The 13446-nt window shown below is 54.7% G+C and overlaps 6 protein-coding genes across 6 annotated transcripts; 1 reads left to right on the top strand and 5 right to left on the bottom strand.

Moving 5' to 3' along the window:
- Positions 1 to 814: 814 nt before the first annotated feature.
- On the bottom strand, positions 815 to 2175 carry DICSQDRAFT_97119 (N-terminal nucleophile aminohydrolase). Its single transcript, XM_007360918.1, has 9 exons — positions 2136 to 2175; positions 2049 to 2086; positions 1951 to 1992; positions 1771 to 1897; positions 1594 to 1718; positions 1410 to 1535; positions 1171 to 1347; positions 1055 to 1115; positions 815 to 1002 (listed from the first exon to the last, which is right to left on the bottom strand). The coding sequence occupies exons 1-9, from the start codon at positions 2155 to 2157 to the stop codon at positions 917 to 919; spliced, it is 804 nt and encodes a 267-aa protein (XP_007360980.1). The 5' UTR covers positions 2158 to 2175; the 3' UTR covers positions 815 to 916.
- A 228-nt stretch (positions 2176 to 2403) lies between these two features.
- On the bottom strand, positions 2404 to 6126 carry DICSQDRAFT_131932 (CDK-activating kinase assembly factor). The gene is made up of 14 exons (XM_007360919.1): positions 5878 to 6126; positions 5735 to 5823; positions 5528 to 5680; positions 5405 to 5478; positions 4296 to 5356; positions 3888 to 4229; positions 3606 to 3831; positions 3520 to 3551; positions 3436 to 3469; positions 3304 to 3375; positions 3114 to 3250; positions 2673 to 3061; positions 2516 to 2616; positions 2404 to 2454 (listed from the first exon to the last, which is right to left on the bottom strand). Exons 1-5 carry the CDS (start codon positions 6040 to 6042, stop codon positions 4677 to 4679), a joined length of 1161 nt encoding a protein of 386 aa, XP_007360981.1. The 5' UTR covers positions 6043 to 6126; the 3' UTR covers positions 2404 to 2454; positions 2516 to 2616; positions 2673 to 3061; positions 3114 to 3250; positions 3304 to 3375; positions 3436 to 3469; positions 3520 to 3551; positions 3606 to 3831; positions 3888 to 4229; positions 4296 to 4676.
- Positions 6127 to 6301: 175 nt separating this feature from the next.
- On the bottom strand, positions 6302 to 8362 carry DICSQDRAFT_97125 (cAMP dependent protein kinase; the record flags this gene model as incomplete). Its single annotated transcript, XM_007360920.1, has 3 exons — positions 6302 to 7000; positions 7069 to 7871; positions 7936 to 8362. The coding sequence occupies 3 exons, from the start codon at positions 8360 to 8362 to the stop codon at positions 6839 to 6841; spliced, it is 1392 nt and encodes a 463-aa protein (XP_007360982.1). The 3' UTR covers positions 6302 to 6838.
- A 623-nt stretch (positions 8363 to 8985) lies between these two features.
- DICSQDRAFT_77434 (Extradiol ring-cleavage dioxygenase class III enzyme subunit B) lies at positions 8986 to 10473 on the bottom strand. The gene is made up of 5 exons (XM_007360921.1): positions 10037 to 10473; positions 9843 to 9973; positions 9558 to 9772; positions 9359 to 9497; positions 8986 to 9295 (listed from the first exon to the last, which is right to left on the bottom strand). Exons 1-5 carry the CDS (start codon positions 10338 to 10340, stop codon positions 9116 to 9118), a joined length of 969 nt encoding a protein of 322 aa, XP_007360983.1. The 5' UTR covers positions 10341 to 10473; the 3' UTR covers positions 8986 to 9115.
- Positions 10474 to 10860: 387 nt separating this feature from the next.
- Positions 10861 to 12406, top strand: DICSQDRAFT_177175 (Brix-domain-containing protein; the record flags this gene model as incomplete). The annotated part of the gene is made up of 4 exons (XM_007360922.1): positions 10861 to 11052; positions 11114 to 11347; positions 11406 to 11973; positions 12027 to 12406. The coding sequence occupies exons 1-4, from the start codon at positions 10873 to 10875 to the stop codon at positions 12404 to 12406; spliced, it is 1362 nt and encodes a 453-aa protein (XP_007360984.1). The 5' UTR covers positions 10861 to 10872.
- A 43-nt stretch (positions 12407 to 12449) lies between these two features.
- DICSQDRAFT_77440 (cytochrome C1 heme lyase) lies at positions 12450 to 13340 on the bottom strand. Its single transcript, XM_007360923.1, has 2 exons — positions 12856 to 13340; positions 12450 to 12792 (listed from the first exon to the last, which is right to left on the bottom strand). The coding sequence occupies exons 1-2, from the start codon at positions 13323 to 13325 to the stop codon at positions 12540 to 12542; spliced, it is 723 nt and encodes a 240-aa protein (XP_007360985.1). The 5' UTR covers positions 13326 to 13340; the 3' UTR covers positions 12450 to 12539.
- Between the last annotated feature and the right edge of the window lie 106 nt (positions 13341 to 13446).

Below are 13446 nucleotides of genomic sequence, written 5' to 3' on the forward strand. Positions count from 1 at the left end.
TCGTCGGGACGCACCAGACACCATGACCTGCGAGCAACCCGCACCCCACAACCCCGCGGCCTTGCAAGGCACTAGGGGCCATGCAGTCACTGTTGAGTAGGAGGGAGGAACAGACGAGGTGGGTAGATTGGAGCTGCAAAGGAGAGCTTGTAGAACACTACAATTGGCAACCGGCACAATTACATGGGTTTGTAGGCTTACAGTGGACATATGTGACATGTTTCGTAGCAAAGATGTGTTGGATTTGACGATATACGACAGAGTGGTATACTAGGCATGCGCCAGAACCCTTCGCAGAATGGAGAAAACGTACATCATGGACCTCTTCTGCACCATATGCCCTCCGTAACATCCGCCAACGGCTTCCAGTGAGCCCAGGTATCTCCATGTGATGTTCAAGGAAATATGTGCGATCGATGCAGAAGACGGCGTGAAACCGACCGAAGGCCAGTGGAACATCCGACATACGAGCGGCCAACTTAGAACCGGCACCGTGCCCTGCGCGTCGTAATCCTGAGCCGGAATACGCAAGAATGAAGTGGTTACATTGAGCTGTCGAGGAGATATCGTCGTCCGAAGTTCCTTTGGGGGCGCTTAGGAGGGGAAAACAGGCAAATGCGCGAGACGCGGCGCGACGCTCTCACGACAAGCGAGCTGAAACCGGCTGTAATTGACGTGCCTTTGGACCGCCACATACTCTGCCGAGGTTGCTCTTTCAGACAAGGCGCGGCATTGACATCTTAGAAAGTACCCTGCTGCACGAGCAGGCGATCGCCGACCAGTCTCCACTTATCGGCAATGCTTGGAATATAAGGGCAATCGGACCCACAGACCCAGATGAGAGAATGCTTCGTGGTACAGTCCGAGCATAATGCCGCATATCGTAAGATATAATACAGTTGACAACCAAACGACTTCATTGACCAGAGCCACCGGCAGCTTGCGACATCGCAGCCTGACCCGCCGCGGTCGCAGCTAGTCTGGAACGCTTCCGCTCCGCCTCTAAAGACAGGTGTAAGCGCGTGTGTAATGCCACAAACTCGACTGCACATACCAGCTTCCTTCTCCCGCTCAATCTCCGCAACGATGGCCTCGATCTGGGCCAAGTCGAGGCTCTGTAGGGAAGGTTGAGAGTGGAACTACGGGCTATCAGGTTGAGGTACTACATACCGTGATCTTGCCATAGCTCTCCATAACGCTAATCTCGATGTTCTTCGCACCTGTTTGCACGACCTCGAGTAGGCTCTTCACTGTGAGCTTGATAGTATCATCCCGTGACATGCCATCTTTGTGGTTCTTCTCAAGGAACTCGCGCACGGTCTTTGAGGAGCGCCCGATGGCATTTGCCTAAGGGCAGTATCGACCATAATGAGCACGCCGGATATGCCTGATGTGAGGAATTTGCATACCTTCCAGGCACTGTATATACCTCCCGGCTCTGTCTGGTACAGCCGAGGCTTGACGTCGTGAGGGTCGAAACCGACGATGAGTGTCGAAACACCAAACGGCCGAACGCCTCCGGACTGAGTGTAGCGCTATAGGCAGTAGGCAAGTTCAGCAATAGGCTAGTGGCTAGAGAGATGACATGCCGACCTGCTGGATCCCGGCAATATGTCTCGTAATATACTCCACGGTAACAGGATCTTCGACGGTTAAACGGTGGCTTTGACATTCTATACGAGCCTTGTCGATGAGGACACGACCATCGGCGGTAAGGCCTGGGCAACATTCAGTTTCTAAGCCCAGTGACCTGTGGAATGAGTGGCGCACCTGCAAACGCGAGGCAAACGTGGTCATCCAACATAGCAACCTTGCGGACAGTACGGGGATCTTGGAGCTGGAGGACGGACTTCTTTTCCACACCAAGGACGACGACATCCTTGCCCACAACACCGACCTGGCAGGTTGTCCATGAGTCTCCTAGTCGCACGAACAAGGAATATAACGCACCGCACATGTTCCCTTGCGCACGGCCTCCAAAGCGTACTCTACCTACATGTAAGGACGCGATGAGTATCTGCTAAGCGTCCGGTACTTCCATCGCGTACTTGGAACAGATGCCCGTCGGGCGAGAAGACAGTGAGGGCTGCGAGCAGGGTGAGGAACGTCCTGTGAGTTGCGTTGCTCGTACATACCGCGATCATAGGACCTCGACATGGTGCTAGAGAATAAAGAGTATAAGGGAGGGGAAAGCCTGAGTAGAGAGCCAAAGCTCGATGCCCGACGCGCGTCGAGCTTGCGTCCCCTGCAGATGCTCCACGTGATCAGATTCACGAACGCGTCTTGATGGGCGCCTGCAACATTCCTAAAGCACACAAGCGCTACGCTAGGGGTTGTCGCTAGCCTCCACTGTTCCAACGCGTTCTCAACGCAGCCCCACTCTAGCACTACCATGGGCGAACAGGCTCCCGTAATAGACGACGGCGAGTTAGAGATACTCGCACATAACGACCCGTAAGCCCTAAGGTCCTCGCACTCAATTGGACAAGATTGTGGCTGAGCGATTTCTCTGCAGGAAGAAGATCATATGTCAGATATGCGCCGAGGACTTGACCCCAATGACGATAATCCAACGAGACTTTCATTATGATGAACACTTTGAGGGCCCCTCTCGAGGTACGCTTGCATGTGCTTTGCGTAGTGCGGTTTACGCACTAGCTCACGTCACCCAGCCTCAGGTTCGGGCTCCTCTGGTATGACCGGAGGAACGCTTCAGTCACCCCAAGCACCCAAGCCTCCCTCCAAGCTGTCGTCTATGAGACCACGCTCCGGTTTTAGGCCGCTCTCTTTTCACAACACGTCGCCAGAAGAGCAGAACATCTTCTGGCATTCTGGCATGACGTCAGAACCACCGCGGAATTTCACGCCAGGTACATGCCTCATTCCGCATGATGACATATATGTGCAATTAAGGATTGTGTACGCTTTCAGGTCTCATGACCGTTCTGAAGAAGGCTCTGAATCGGTCGCACGACAAGGGAAACACTCAGCGCGCATGGCTGTGTATGGAGACCGCCGTTTACATACAGGGCGAGCACTGGGATCGTACTTGGGGTTGTGGGTAGGTCGACTCACAATATGGCGCTATCATTTTGCTAAGCATCTCTTGATAGCTATCGCAACTATCTCATGGCTTGCGCAGCGCTCATGAATCAACAGCTGCAACCCGACTACTTTCCACTGCTAGACACTCCGAGCTCACCGGGTGTCCGCAATCTTCAGATCCTCATTGAGCGAGCTTGGAGAGACGGTAGGCAAGCCGTTGCATGTTCTTTCACTCATAATCCTGATCTCCGTGCACAGGATACGACGAAGAAGGCGCCAAGGACATGGACCGTAAACTTGTGGGCACGAAGAAATGGATAGGTACTGCAGGTAACACCGCGATATCGGACATTCCATTTTTCGCTCCATTGACGTGTCTCTCTACATCAGAGCTCTACGTTGCTTTAACCTATAAGGGCATACCGTAAGTATCTCTGCCGTACATCATCGCCGCTCGTCTGAATCACTTGGAAGTGCACAGCTCGTCGACTTCGAGTTACACAACGGTATGCATGAGCTTCGTTGCCCAACCTTTCTCATGATCTAATCCTGGCACGGAGGGGTGGAGCCCTTGTTGCAATGGGTACTGCAATATTTCTCCGGCGAGAAGCCACACCGTAAATCGACGTCGTCGACAGTCAGCGAACGGTTGCTAGGTGCTCGTGCGGTCACCATTACCCACAGACCGCCCATCGTATTGCAACATGCCGGGCACTCTCGAACGATTGTCGGGGCGGAGCAGGTCAAGGGGGGCATCATTCATCTCTTAACGTTCGATCCTGGGCGGTAAGCGCTGGTCATCGCCCTGGACGGCGGTATCATTGACAGTCTACCATATGCAGGAGACTACCTCCCAGCATCAGACAAGCGGGGCTCAAGTATCACGACCCCACGAGGTCCGGTGGTACTCAGGGCCCTTCCTTGTCGAAGAAGGTGCTCCACAACGTCCTACATCCTGTCGAGACGATGAAATCCCGCAAGCGCAAGTCTCCCGAGCCGCAAGGCGGTAGCCCGAAGAGAAAACGCGGGGGTAACACAGGTAGCCGGGAGGTCATTGTAATCGATGACAATGACGATGATCACCGAAAAGTGAAGCCTCCTAGTAGTTCTAATCAATCCACCTTCGATGCGCTCAGTCCTGCAGACGTGCTCAAGGTGTTCCGGCTAGACGCGAAGACATTGAAGTGAGTCGCTATCAATGGGTGTCTCCACTCCAAACGCTGACGACGCGTTTGTGCCCATGTGCGCAGCAAGAACAAGAAGTACCAGATTCTGTACTTCCCCATGACCGAGCCTCTGTCCGAAGCGGAGAAGCTGAATCGGCGGATAGTCACCAGCGAGAAGATCGTCTAGTTTTCAGACACCTCTTTGTCTGTCGGCATTTTTGCGGAGGTACCCATACTCCCCTACTGTACAGCCTATCTATATTATTGTTATCAGTAGTAATAGGTTCGATAAGAATTGCGACTGGCTGCGTTTTGCAAAGGACAATGAGACACAATGACATGGTCTAAAATAACAAGCTATAGAATTACACATGAACACGATAGCTAAGCTAACATAGCGATGGAGAAAGGACGAAGGACGATCGGCGAACAAGGACGAGGGGGTTTCCCAGGATTGGAACATGGTCATGCATTCGCCATAACCACATCTGCGGAACTCTCACTGTCTATAGCCATGGCCTCCTGGGGAGGAGCTGGGACGCCAGTGAGAGGAGCGATTTCCAGACCCGCTACGGCACACCGCAAGGCCCGCTGCCAAGCCTGCTCGACCATGTAACCACCTGCGCGCATGATGCCCTCCCTATCCTTCCGCACGGCCTCGCTCACAGGGTCGTAGTACGTGTCGCGCATCGTGAACAGGTCATCGTACGCGTAATAGTTGTCCTGCAGCGGCACGTGCGGCACATCGGGAATGACGGTACTCTGGGCAGCGCGGGAGCGAAGTAAACGAGCACTGCTCTGGCTGAAGGAGCTGCTCGACGCAGCACGCGCGGACGCGCGTTTCTGCGCTTCTGCACGAGACTTCGCGACCAGTCGGGCGGCGTCCTTGTCGCTCATCTCGAGCTTGTCGATGAGTCCTTGCTTCGCCTTCTCGCGCTCCTCACGCTCTTCCTCTTCGAGTCGGCGAAGCTCCTGCGCGCGCAGCTCGCGTTCTTGCCTTTCGGCCTCTTCTTGTTCTTGAAGGTAGCGCTGGTACTCTTCCTCGCGCTTGATGTTGAGTTCGATGAGGGCGGCGTTCTCCTGGCGGTATTGTCGAATGCGAGCCTCGGTCTCAGCGACGTCGATGTCGTTAATCAGATTGAAGGCTACGAGCCAGATCAGGACAGTGCAAGACGTTTATGATTATGGCGTACTAATTTCTTCGACCCATTCAAGATAATCATTGTATGCACGAAGATCGGGAAAGTCCTCCATTCGCTTGTTGAATCTACAGTATCTCAGCATGGCATTCGGAAAGCCTACTACTCCAGACTTACTCTTTGGCTATTCTCCGCCTCACGGCAACCTCTTTCTCCACTGTGAGGTCCTCGAAGGTCTGTGGGGTGAACGCAAGCTTTCGTAGAATTTTGTTGCAAATGGGACATGGTGCGGGGCCAAGCGTATATAAGCGGTCGATGCACGACTCGCACCTATGACGTCTCGATAAGATGCCAAGCCTTCTGTACTGTAAGGATGACACCTACATCTTGTGGTAACAGGCGCTAACAAGCAGCCGCAACTTCGGGTTGAGGTACCTATCCGACTTGCATACCGGGCATTGGTCATCCATAGACTAAACATGCTCTGAGTCAAACACAGACAAGACAGCAGCAGGATGTACGCATACAAAATACTCAGACGTTCGTCCAGACGGATCCTTCACTCCTCCACCAAATATTGTCGTGGATGTACTCTGCACCTGCGTCGGCGTACCTGTACGCGTGCTCGCCGCGGTTGACGGGCCAGACTTGCGGATGGTTGTCCCTCGAAGCCAGCTGTTACGTTGAGCCATCCTGACCTAGTGAGTTCAATTGTATGGAGCGAATCCCCAGGTGAAGGCATGCAGGAGGAGGTGTGTGAGAGGAGGTGGTGAGGTACTAAACGCACGCCGTGCAGGATCGTCGGGAACGCGAAGAGCCAATTAAGCGCCCTGTACCATAAGCGCACAGATGTTACGAGACTCCGAGTCGTACGGTCCGAAGCAGCATGAGGCGCACGCCTTGCGCCGCGCATCTGTCGAAACCCGCCGACTAACCCTACATTAATCATGTGGCAAATCTAAAATATGATACAGCAATAAACCTGGATACAGTACTTCGAGACCGGGATCGGGAGCAATATACACGAATCGCGCAGACAAGAGACAGCAGTAAGGAGCGTGGGAGGGGGCAGGACGAATTAGCGGTCCCTTCGACCTCGAGAAACGAGAGACGGCGCAGGGACCCACGAGAATCATACAAAGACAGGTACGGATGTCGAGAACAAAATGATACTACAACTCAGGAGCGGGGTATGATGACGGCTGCGAGTACAGTGGGTAGTCCGACTCCTAACGCGGTCTGACAGGCAAATCAGAGTATAGATATAGTGATACGAGCACCAGACCCCAGGAAGAAGTACCATATGAAAGAACGAATAGACGCGGAGAGCGAGAGGGCGCAAGACGAGTAGTCCAGGAAAGGAGAGTGTAGAGAAAGATGACGGGGCAGTTGTGATTGAGAGCATCCCAAGCCCATACCAGAGGAAACGCGGTAGCCTTGACACCTTCGGATGCCACCTGGGCGACCGACAATGGACGGAACGTGGACTCAGAACTCGAGGAACTGGTACGCGACGGAGTCGAACCGCTGCTGAATCGAGGGCGGGCGTTCTTCACGGATGAGACCAGGTATCTCGTCAGGAGGGGGAAGAGGGAGGTGCGAGAAGTTACGCGTATCGTCAACTGAGGCGACGTGGGGGACGATAGGTGCCTGAATGAAACAAAGAGAAGTAAGTCGTCTGGCGCCCCATCTCCGTCCATGTGGTTCAGGCAACATACTCTGATTTCACGACGCTCAAGCGCATCCCAGTCTACGCCGCGGAACCAGGGGTGGTCCAAGACGTCCTGCGAGCCTCCGATGAGATTGCCGAGCCGCTTGCTTCTGTCCGGATGCAAGAAACCCTTGATAATGTCTTTGGATAGCGGGTCGACCTCCCTCGGCCAGTGAATTTTGCCCTTGAGGATTTTTTCATATATCCCGTACGCGGTCTCGTCGAAGAAGGGTGGGTAGCCGACGATCATCTCATAGCAGAGGATACCGCAGGCCCACCAATCGGCTGCCTTACCGTGACCATCCGACTGAATAATTTCTGGGGCGAGATATTCCGGCGTCCCGCATAACGTCCACGTACGGTCGTCTACAATTTTCGCGAAACCAAAGTCGGTCAGGCGGAGGTAGCCGCGGGAGTCCAAAAGTAGATTCTCAGGCTTCAGGTCACGGTAGATGATGTTGAAGGAGTGAAGGTACTTGAGAGCGAGTACGATCGTGGCGAGATAGAAACGGGTGACGTCCGCGGTGAAGCGTTTGGCACGACGCAAGTGCGTGAAAAGCTCTCCCCCCGGGACGTAGGACATCAGCATATAGACGTTGAGGCTGTCCTGGAAGGTAGCATAGAGGTCGACAATGAAGGGGTGGCGTACGCGTGACAAGATGTACCGTTCGCCATTCACATGCTCCACCTGTCGGAGGCGAACGACCTCGGTCTTGCGAAGCACCTTCAAGGCAAAGCAATTTGATGTGCTGCTCTGGCCAGAAGAGGCTCGAAGCCGCACAAGAAGAACACGCGCAAATGTCCCAGTGCCTGGTGGGTGTGCGCCACCAAAGTTTAAGAACATCTCGTGACGAGGTTACGAGGCAGGACTCACCAAGCGTGCCCTTGACTTCGAAGTCCGTCAACTTCAGCGTGCCCTTCTCTAAATGCGATGGCTCGTCCTCTAGGTGGCGCTGTGGCGGACGTGGAGAGCTAGCTAATGCCCGCGTGTCGACGTCCATTCCCTCCTGCTGGTGACTCCGGCGCCCACGCCGGGCCGTCTCTATGTCGCGAAGGTGCGGGTGGGGTAACGAAGGCTGTAGCTGGCCATCGGGCCCGGAATACCGCGGCTCCGAGTCTACGATGATGGCCTCTCCCTCGTCACTTCGTCCGGGGGATAGAGGCGGAGTGATCGGTCCGTCGCTGAGCATGTAGTCCGAGTCGCGACGGAATGCGCTGAGGTCAGGCGTCGTGGAAAGGGTGAGTGAGGTATGGTTCGGCAGGGAGGCAGAGCGAAAGGCGGGATAGAGGGGGTATTCCATGTTTCTGGAGGCCATATTAATGAAGGAGATGGTCTAAACGCCTGCTCTCCCGTAGATCTGGTGGCTGCAACATGGAGCTGTCAGCCCGGGGGAAGAAGAATCTCCGCGCGACACGTGTGTGGAAACGCTCTTACCTGGCCGATAATTAGAAATCTGCAGGGCTACAATGGGGGGCGCAATACATCGGGTGTTTTGAGAGGAAAAGACCGAGGTGCGCGGCTTGGGAGGCTTGACAAGTTCGTTCAGCAGCGATGGGATCACAGGGCTATGAGACGCCGACGTGATGAGTGCCAGAGGCAATGCGCGACGACGGGGGCTTCGAGCGAACTTTTCGCTGTCCCTGTGCTGGACTGTGCGCTCTGCGCGAGGCTATGCGGAAGGACTGAAGTAGAATACAGGGATGGACAGAGGGGAGTGATCTCAAACAGCTTGAAACCCAGCTCGAACGACCCACACGAAACCACAGCGCGATCTGACATCTTCCGATTCGCAACCGACACGTGCCCCTGATCACACGTGGCTAATCAACCAACTGCACGTCTTCCCCGCCGCCGGCTACTTTCGCGAGGGCACCGGCCAGGATCATCGAGCTCAACCCCTCGGACGTCGATTAGTTTTATACCGTTATGTCCATCGCCATTATGTGGCCGAAATGGACTATCGGATAGCGATGTTCTCTGCGCGGGCTCTTCTTATACAATACATTGCTTTGCGGGCGGCGGTCATCACTCATGTCAACGCGACCTACAACGCTCACGGATCAAACGCAATAGTTGGTGCTCCGTAAATGGCAGCCAGCACCTTCGCATCTGCGTTCCCCCCACCAGCTCCAGCCCCAATGTACAAAGGAACGAAGTGATCGGCAGTTGGATGAGCCTGTCGGAATCCCCGGTGTTTCACAAGGTTCAACATAGCTTCTTTCCTCGCGACAGGCTGACGTCAACGAACCAGGGTCAGTACGGCATTCAGCGGTACGCACGCTCGTCAGGCACTCACGTCCTTCACTGTAACGGCGTCTAGAATAGCCTGGTTGAAGTCCTTGACAGCACTATTGGCGGTAGTCTCTGAGAACGCCGAAAAGTCCCGCAGGTTATGTATCAAAAGACCTCCGGAGAGAACAAGGATGCCTTCCCGTCTATATCAAACATGAACGGAGAATCAGCAGAAGCACTACAGCGGCAGTCTGTCAGCTCACCTTAGCGGCTCTACCACCTCGCCTATCTGCCAGTTAGCTTGGGGATCCAGACTTGAGTCCATAGAGACTTCGACGATCGGGATGTCCGTAAACTCCTCGCCGAACATAAGCCTGAATGGGACGAAAACTCCGTGATCAAGACCGGGGCCATTGAATCCTCGGCCATCCCGACCGCGCGGTTCCAGCTTCGAAGTCGTCCTGGCCAGATAGCCAGCCTAGAACGACTCCATTCAGACTCTGGAATCCTGTGCACACTGCACCCTCACATGAACATTCGAAACCTACATCCTTGTACAGCTGCACGACGCGCTGAGATAATGCCGAATCACCGCGGGATTTGAACTTCAACTGATACAGTGCGGGCTTGAAGCCGTAGTAGTCGTAAAGCAGCGGGTTCTCGTCCCCATAATCGGTCACTAGGTCGGTCATGATAAGTCAAGGTTCAATTAATGGAGGACTGGAGGACATGGAAGACACACCTAGACGCTCTCCCGCAGTGTCCCAATGGGCGCTGAACACCACGATGCCCTTGGGTTTATACTTAGAGAGCAAGGCAGGACCGAAGTCCTTGAGAAAGGTTGCCAGGTTGCCTTTCGGACCCATGGCCTTCCCAACTTCTCCCATCGTACCGGCGTCAGCTACATCGAAGGCGAGCATGGGCGAACCATGTCCGAAGAAGAACGCTGGGATCTTGTCAGGGGTAGATGGTAGCTCGTCCAGCGCCTTCTTCCAGTCCTCCTGCGTCCTTGGGAGAGACACGCTGGTCCCATTGGTAGTCGACATGCTGCGGTGCAACAACGGCGCTAGAACGCGGGAGACTAAGGTACTTGAGCGCAACAGAATGACAGCCGATAGAACGGACAATGAGAAGAACGCAAGGTTGCGGAAAGCAGCCACGGTGGAAACTACGGGGTGTTGTATGAGGACCTGGGATCTTCTTGCGCACTTCCGTCCGTGACCATCTCTATATCTGTATAGGAAGAGCTTACGCTATAGCGCTTACTCCGCTGACTGTAGCAATGAGGGCAGGCTGACTAGATATTTCGCGGCAGGCCATTTGATTCAAGAAGTGCGGAGTAACGACATGCAAAATTCGTGTGGCACGTACGTACAGATGATGATGACCAGCTTGAGGACGCGACAGACCCGCAGAGCGTTCGGGTTCGCAGTCGCTCATGGCTGCTGACACATCCCTCCAAGGAGGCCTGCTCGCGTGGCGAGAGATCCTATCGGGTTTGTGGCACCGGCAGCGCTCACATTTTCTCGTACATCAGTTGCATCGTCTCCGGCTTGTGTTCGCCAACTTGTCTTCACTATGGGTCGTCGGCGCAAGAACCGTACTCATCTCAAGGGCGGGGTGGCATCCGCGCCAGGAACCGCTGAAGGTGTCCCCAAGTCGTTCGTGATCAAGCATGGCCAGGTCGGGCACTCGCTCACGCAGCTCGTCCGGGACGTTCGGAAGGTCATGGAGCCAAATACTGCTAGCCGGCTAAGGGTCAGTCACACTTCTCTACAGTTAGTATAGGTTGCCGTCTTGACCCATGTTGTAAGTGAAGGAACGTGCAAGGAACAAGCTCAAGGACTTCTTGACCATGGCTCCTGCGCTCGGCGTAACGCATTTGCTTGCGTTCACGCTTACGGACGTTGCATCTTCTATGAGGATTGTCCGATTGTCTGCAGGTCCGACGCTGAGCTTCAGGGTTGAGCGGTATAGCTTGGCGAAGGACATCATACATTCCTCTCGGAGAGCAAGAAGTATGAGTACAGTGGAATACCTCTCGCCTCCTCTTGTAAGTCTTACATGTCACTGCAGCCTCAACCACATGTCTGACTACGTCAACACTATAGCTCGTCCTTGCTTCATTCCCGCCCCCATCTCCCACCACGCCCCCTCATCTCACGCTTATGATGAAGACGTTCCAGTCCTTATTCCCGCCCCTCTCTCCGCACACGCTCTCCCTCTCTTCTGCGCGCCGCGTGGTCCTTATTTCCTACAATGCAGAACGCGGAACCGTCGACTTCCGACACTACCTCATCACCGTCAAGCCGTACGGAGTCTCAAAGCGCATCAGGCGCGTGCTTGAGGGCGTCACTGCCAAAAAGACATCCCACTCAGAAACCAGCGTCCTGGACCTCGGCAACGAGAAGGATGTCGCGGACTTCCTACTCAGAAAGAAGGGCGAACCTGGTCCGTCGAGTGATGGATACGAGAGCGCCGCCTCGTCTGCGTCGAGCGTTGCGGGTGACGACGGAGATGCGGTCGACCTTGCGGATGATTATGTGGGCCGCAATAATAAGAAGGGACAGAAGAGAGCGGTGAAACTGGATGAGATCGGTCCGAGGATGGAGCTGAGACTGATCAAGGTGGCCGAGGGTGTACCGGGGAAGGAGGGTGGGGTGCTCTACCACGAGTTTGGTGAGTTGGGTCCCGTTGCGTTCTGTGGTCGATGTTACTGAAGATTTCTACAGTCAAAAAAACAAAAGCCGAGGTCAAGGCGCAGAAGGCGGAGCATGCCGCGAAGGAGAAGCTTCGCCAGCAAAGAAGAGAGGAGCAAGAGCGGAACGTTGCTCGGAAGAAAGCGGCTAAGGGATCCAAGGAGGGTAAAGGAGAAGAAGGCGAGGAAGAGGACGAGCGGGACGAAGGCGATGATGACCCTGATTTTGACGAAGAAATATCGGGGATAGACGACGAGCATGACGAGGAAGGTGACGGAGATGAGGGAGCGTGGGATGACGACGAGGAGATAAGCGAGGTTGAGGAGTCTGACGACGGAGGCGAAGAGAGCGAGAGTGATGATGAGGCGGCGAGACCACCACAAAAAAAGCTCAAGCTAAAGAGCAAACGGTAGCAGTTGTTTACGTCGACTGTTGTATCCGGTGTCAATCCATTACGTTCTCCCGCCGCTGCGCGAAAGCTGGGGCTGGGCACTAGAGTCATTATACGGCAATAAGTTATAGTGTAGCTGCCATATGCACACTAATCTAGGATCGCGGATGTGCATTGTCTGGTTGCACTGATTCTCCCCATAGACGTCCTAAAACCCTCCCCCAAAACCGCTCCGTACGCAGTCGGACACCGTCCCAGCTGTCGAGTGCTGGTCGTACGTCGAGGAAGAATGACAGGTTTTTCGACGGAGGGCCGCTGGTACGTCCCGAGTAGAAATCGATGACATAGCGCGTTCGTGTCCCGCAGCGGTCGATAATCCAGTCATGACGGTCAAATGGCGGCGAATATCTGTTGAAGAGAAGGCAACCAATGAGACGAAGGCAATTAGACGATATGGCATGACCGACGTACCCAAGTAATGAGTAAAACCACGCTCTAGGCGTTCTTTCATTGGGTCGGCCTTTGAAGCTCACGAGCTTTACGCCGCCGCACTTGTCGCCGCCCTGCCCCGCCTCCCATTTCATGATCTCCGTCCACGCACGCTCGTTCACGGCATTGTGTATGGGTACAACGACCTTCATGTCTGTCTCCTGGGGATTATGGTTCTTGCGCGCCATAGCGGCGTAGAACTGGGCTTGTGATGGGTACACCCAATTACCGCCATCTATCCTCGGTATGGACGATGTTTCTCGGTCAAGCGGAAGGTTAGTCGGAGGAAGGGGTGTGTCGGGGAGCTCTGCCGCGCCATGGGCATTTTCTGACTGTCGGCCAAGTATAGAAGCCCATGAGGAGCGCTGGGTGTGGTCAACAGGGCACTTTTCCGCAGACGAAGATGCGAGGGCACGATGGTCGACGGGACACTTGTCCGCAGAGGCCGCCATGGCGGAGTGCTGGAGCAAGAATCAGGAACGCCCGAGGCCGCCGTTGGCCAGGATAGGCAAGTCTCATGACCCCGGCAGACCCGGTCTGCACGTCGCCGGAAGGAAGGTCTTGGACCTTGCC

The sequence above is a fragment of the Dichomitus squalens genome (genome assembly GCF_000275845.1).
Source record: "Dichomitus squalens LYAD-421 SS1 unplaced genomic scaffold DICSQscaffold_2, whole genome shotgun sequence".
In the NCBI taxonomy this organism is placed as follows: domain Eukaryota; kingdom Fungi; phylum Basidiomycota; class Agaricomycetes; order Polyporales; family Polyporaceae; genus Dichomitus; species Dichomitus squalens.

Bases quoted from the DNA above. Each gene is read 5' to 3' on its own strand.
- DICSQDRAFT_97119 (XM_007360918.1), bottom strand. From the start codon at position 2,157: ATGTCGAGGTCCTATGATCGCG. The intron at 1,898-1,950 runs GTGCGTTATATT...ACAACCTGCCAG, and splicing joins TGCGCAAGGGAACATGTGCG to GTCGGTGTTGTGGGCAAGGA. The intron at 1,348-1,409 runs GTATGCAAATTC...TACTGCCCTTAG, and splicing joins GTATATACAGTGCCTGGAAG to GCAAATGCCATCGGGCGCTC.
- DICSQDRAFT_77440 (XM_007360923.1), bottom strand. From the start codon at position 13,325: ATGGCGGCCTCTGCGGACAAGTGTCCCGTCGACCATCGTGCCCTCGCA. The intron at 12,793-12,855 runs GTACGTCGGTCA...TCTCTTCAACAG, and splicing joins TGGTTTTACTCATTACTTGG to ATATTCGCCGCCATTTGACC.
- DICSQDRAFT_77434 (XM_007360921.1), bottom strand. From the start codon at position 10,340: ATGTCGACTACCAATGGGACCAGCGTGTCTCTCCCAAGGACGCAGGAG. The intron at 9,974-10,036 runs GTGTGTCTTCCA...TGACCGACCTAG, and splicing joins CACTGCGGGAGAGCGTCTAG to TGACCGATTATGGGGACGAG. The intron at 9,498-9,557 runs GTGAGCTGACAG...TGTTTGATATAG, and splicing joins GAGGTGGTAGAGCCGCTAAG to ACGGGAAGGCATCCTTGTTC.
- DICSQDRAFT_131932 (XM_007360919.1), bottom strand. From the start codon at position 6,042: ATGGCTCAACGTAACAGCTGGCTTCGAGGGACAACCATCCGCAAGTCT. The intron at 5,824-5,877 runs GTATGCGTACAT...GAGCATGTTTAG, and splicing joins GACGAACGTCTGAGTATTTT to TCTATGGATGACCAATGCCC. The intron at 5,681-5,734 runs GTAGGTGTCATC...GAGACGTCATAG, and splicing joins AGCGCCTGTTACCACAAGAT to GTGCGAGTCGTGCATCGACC.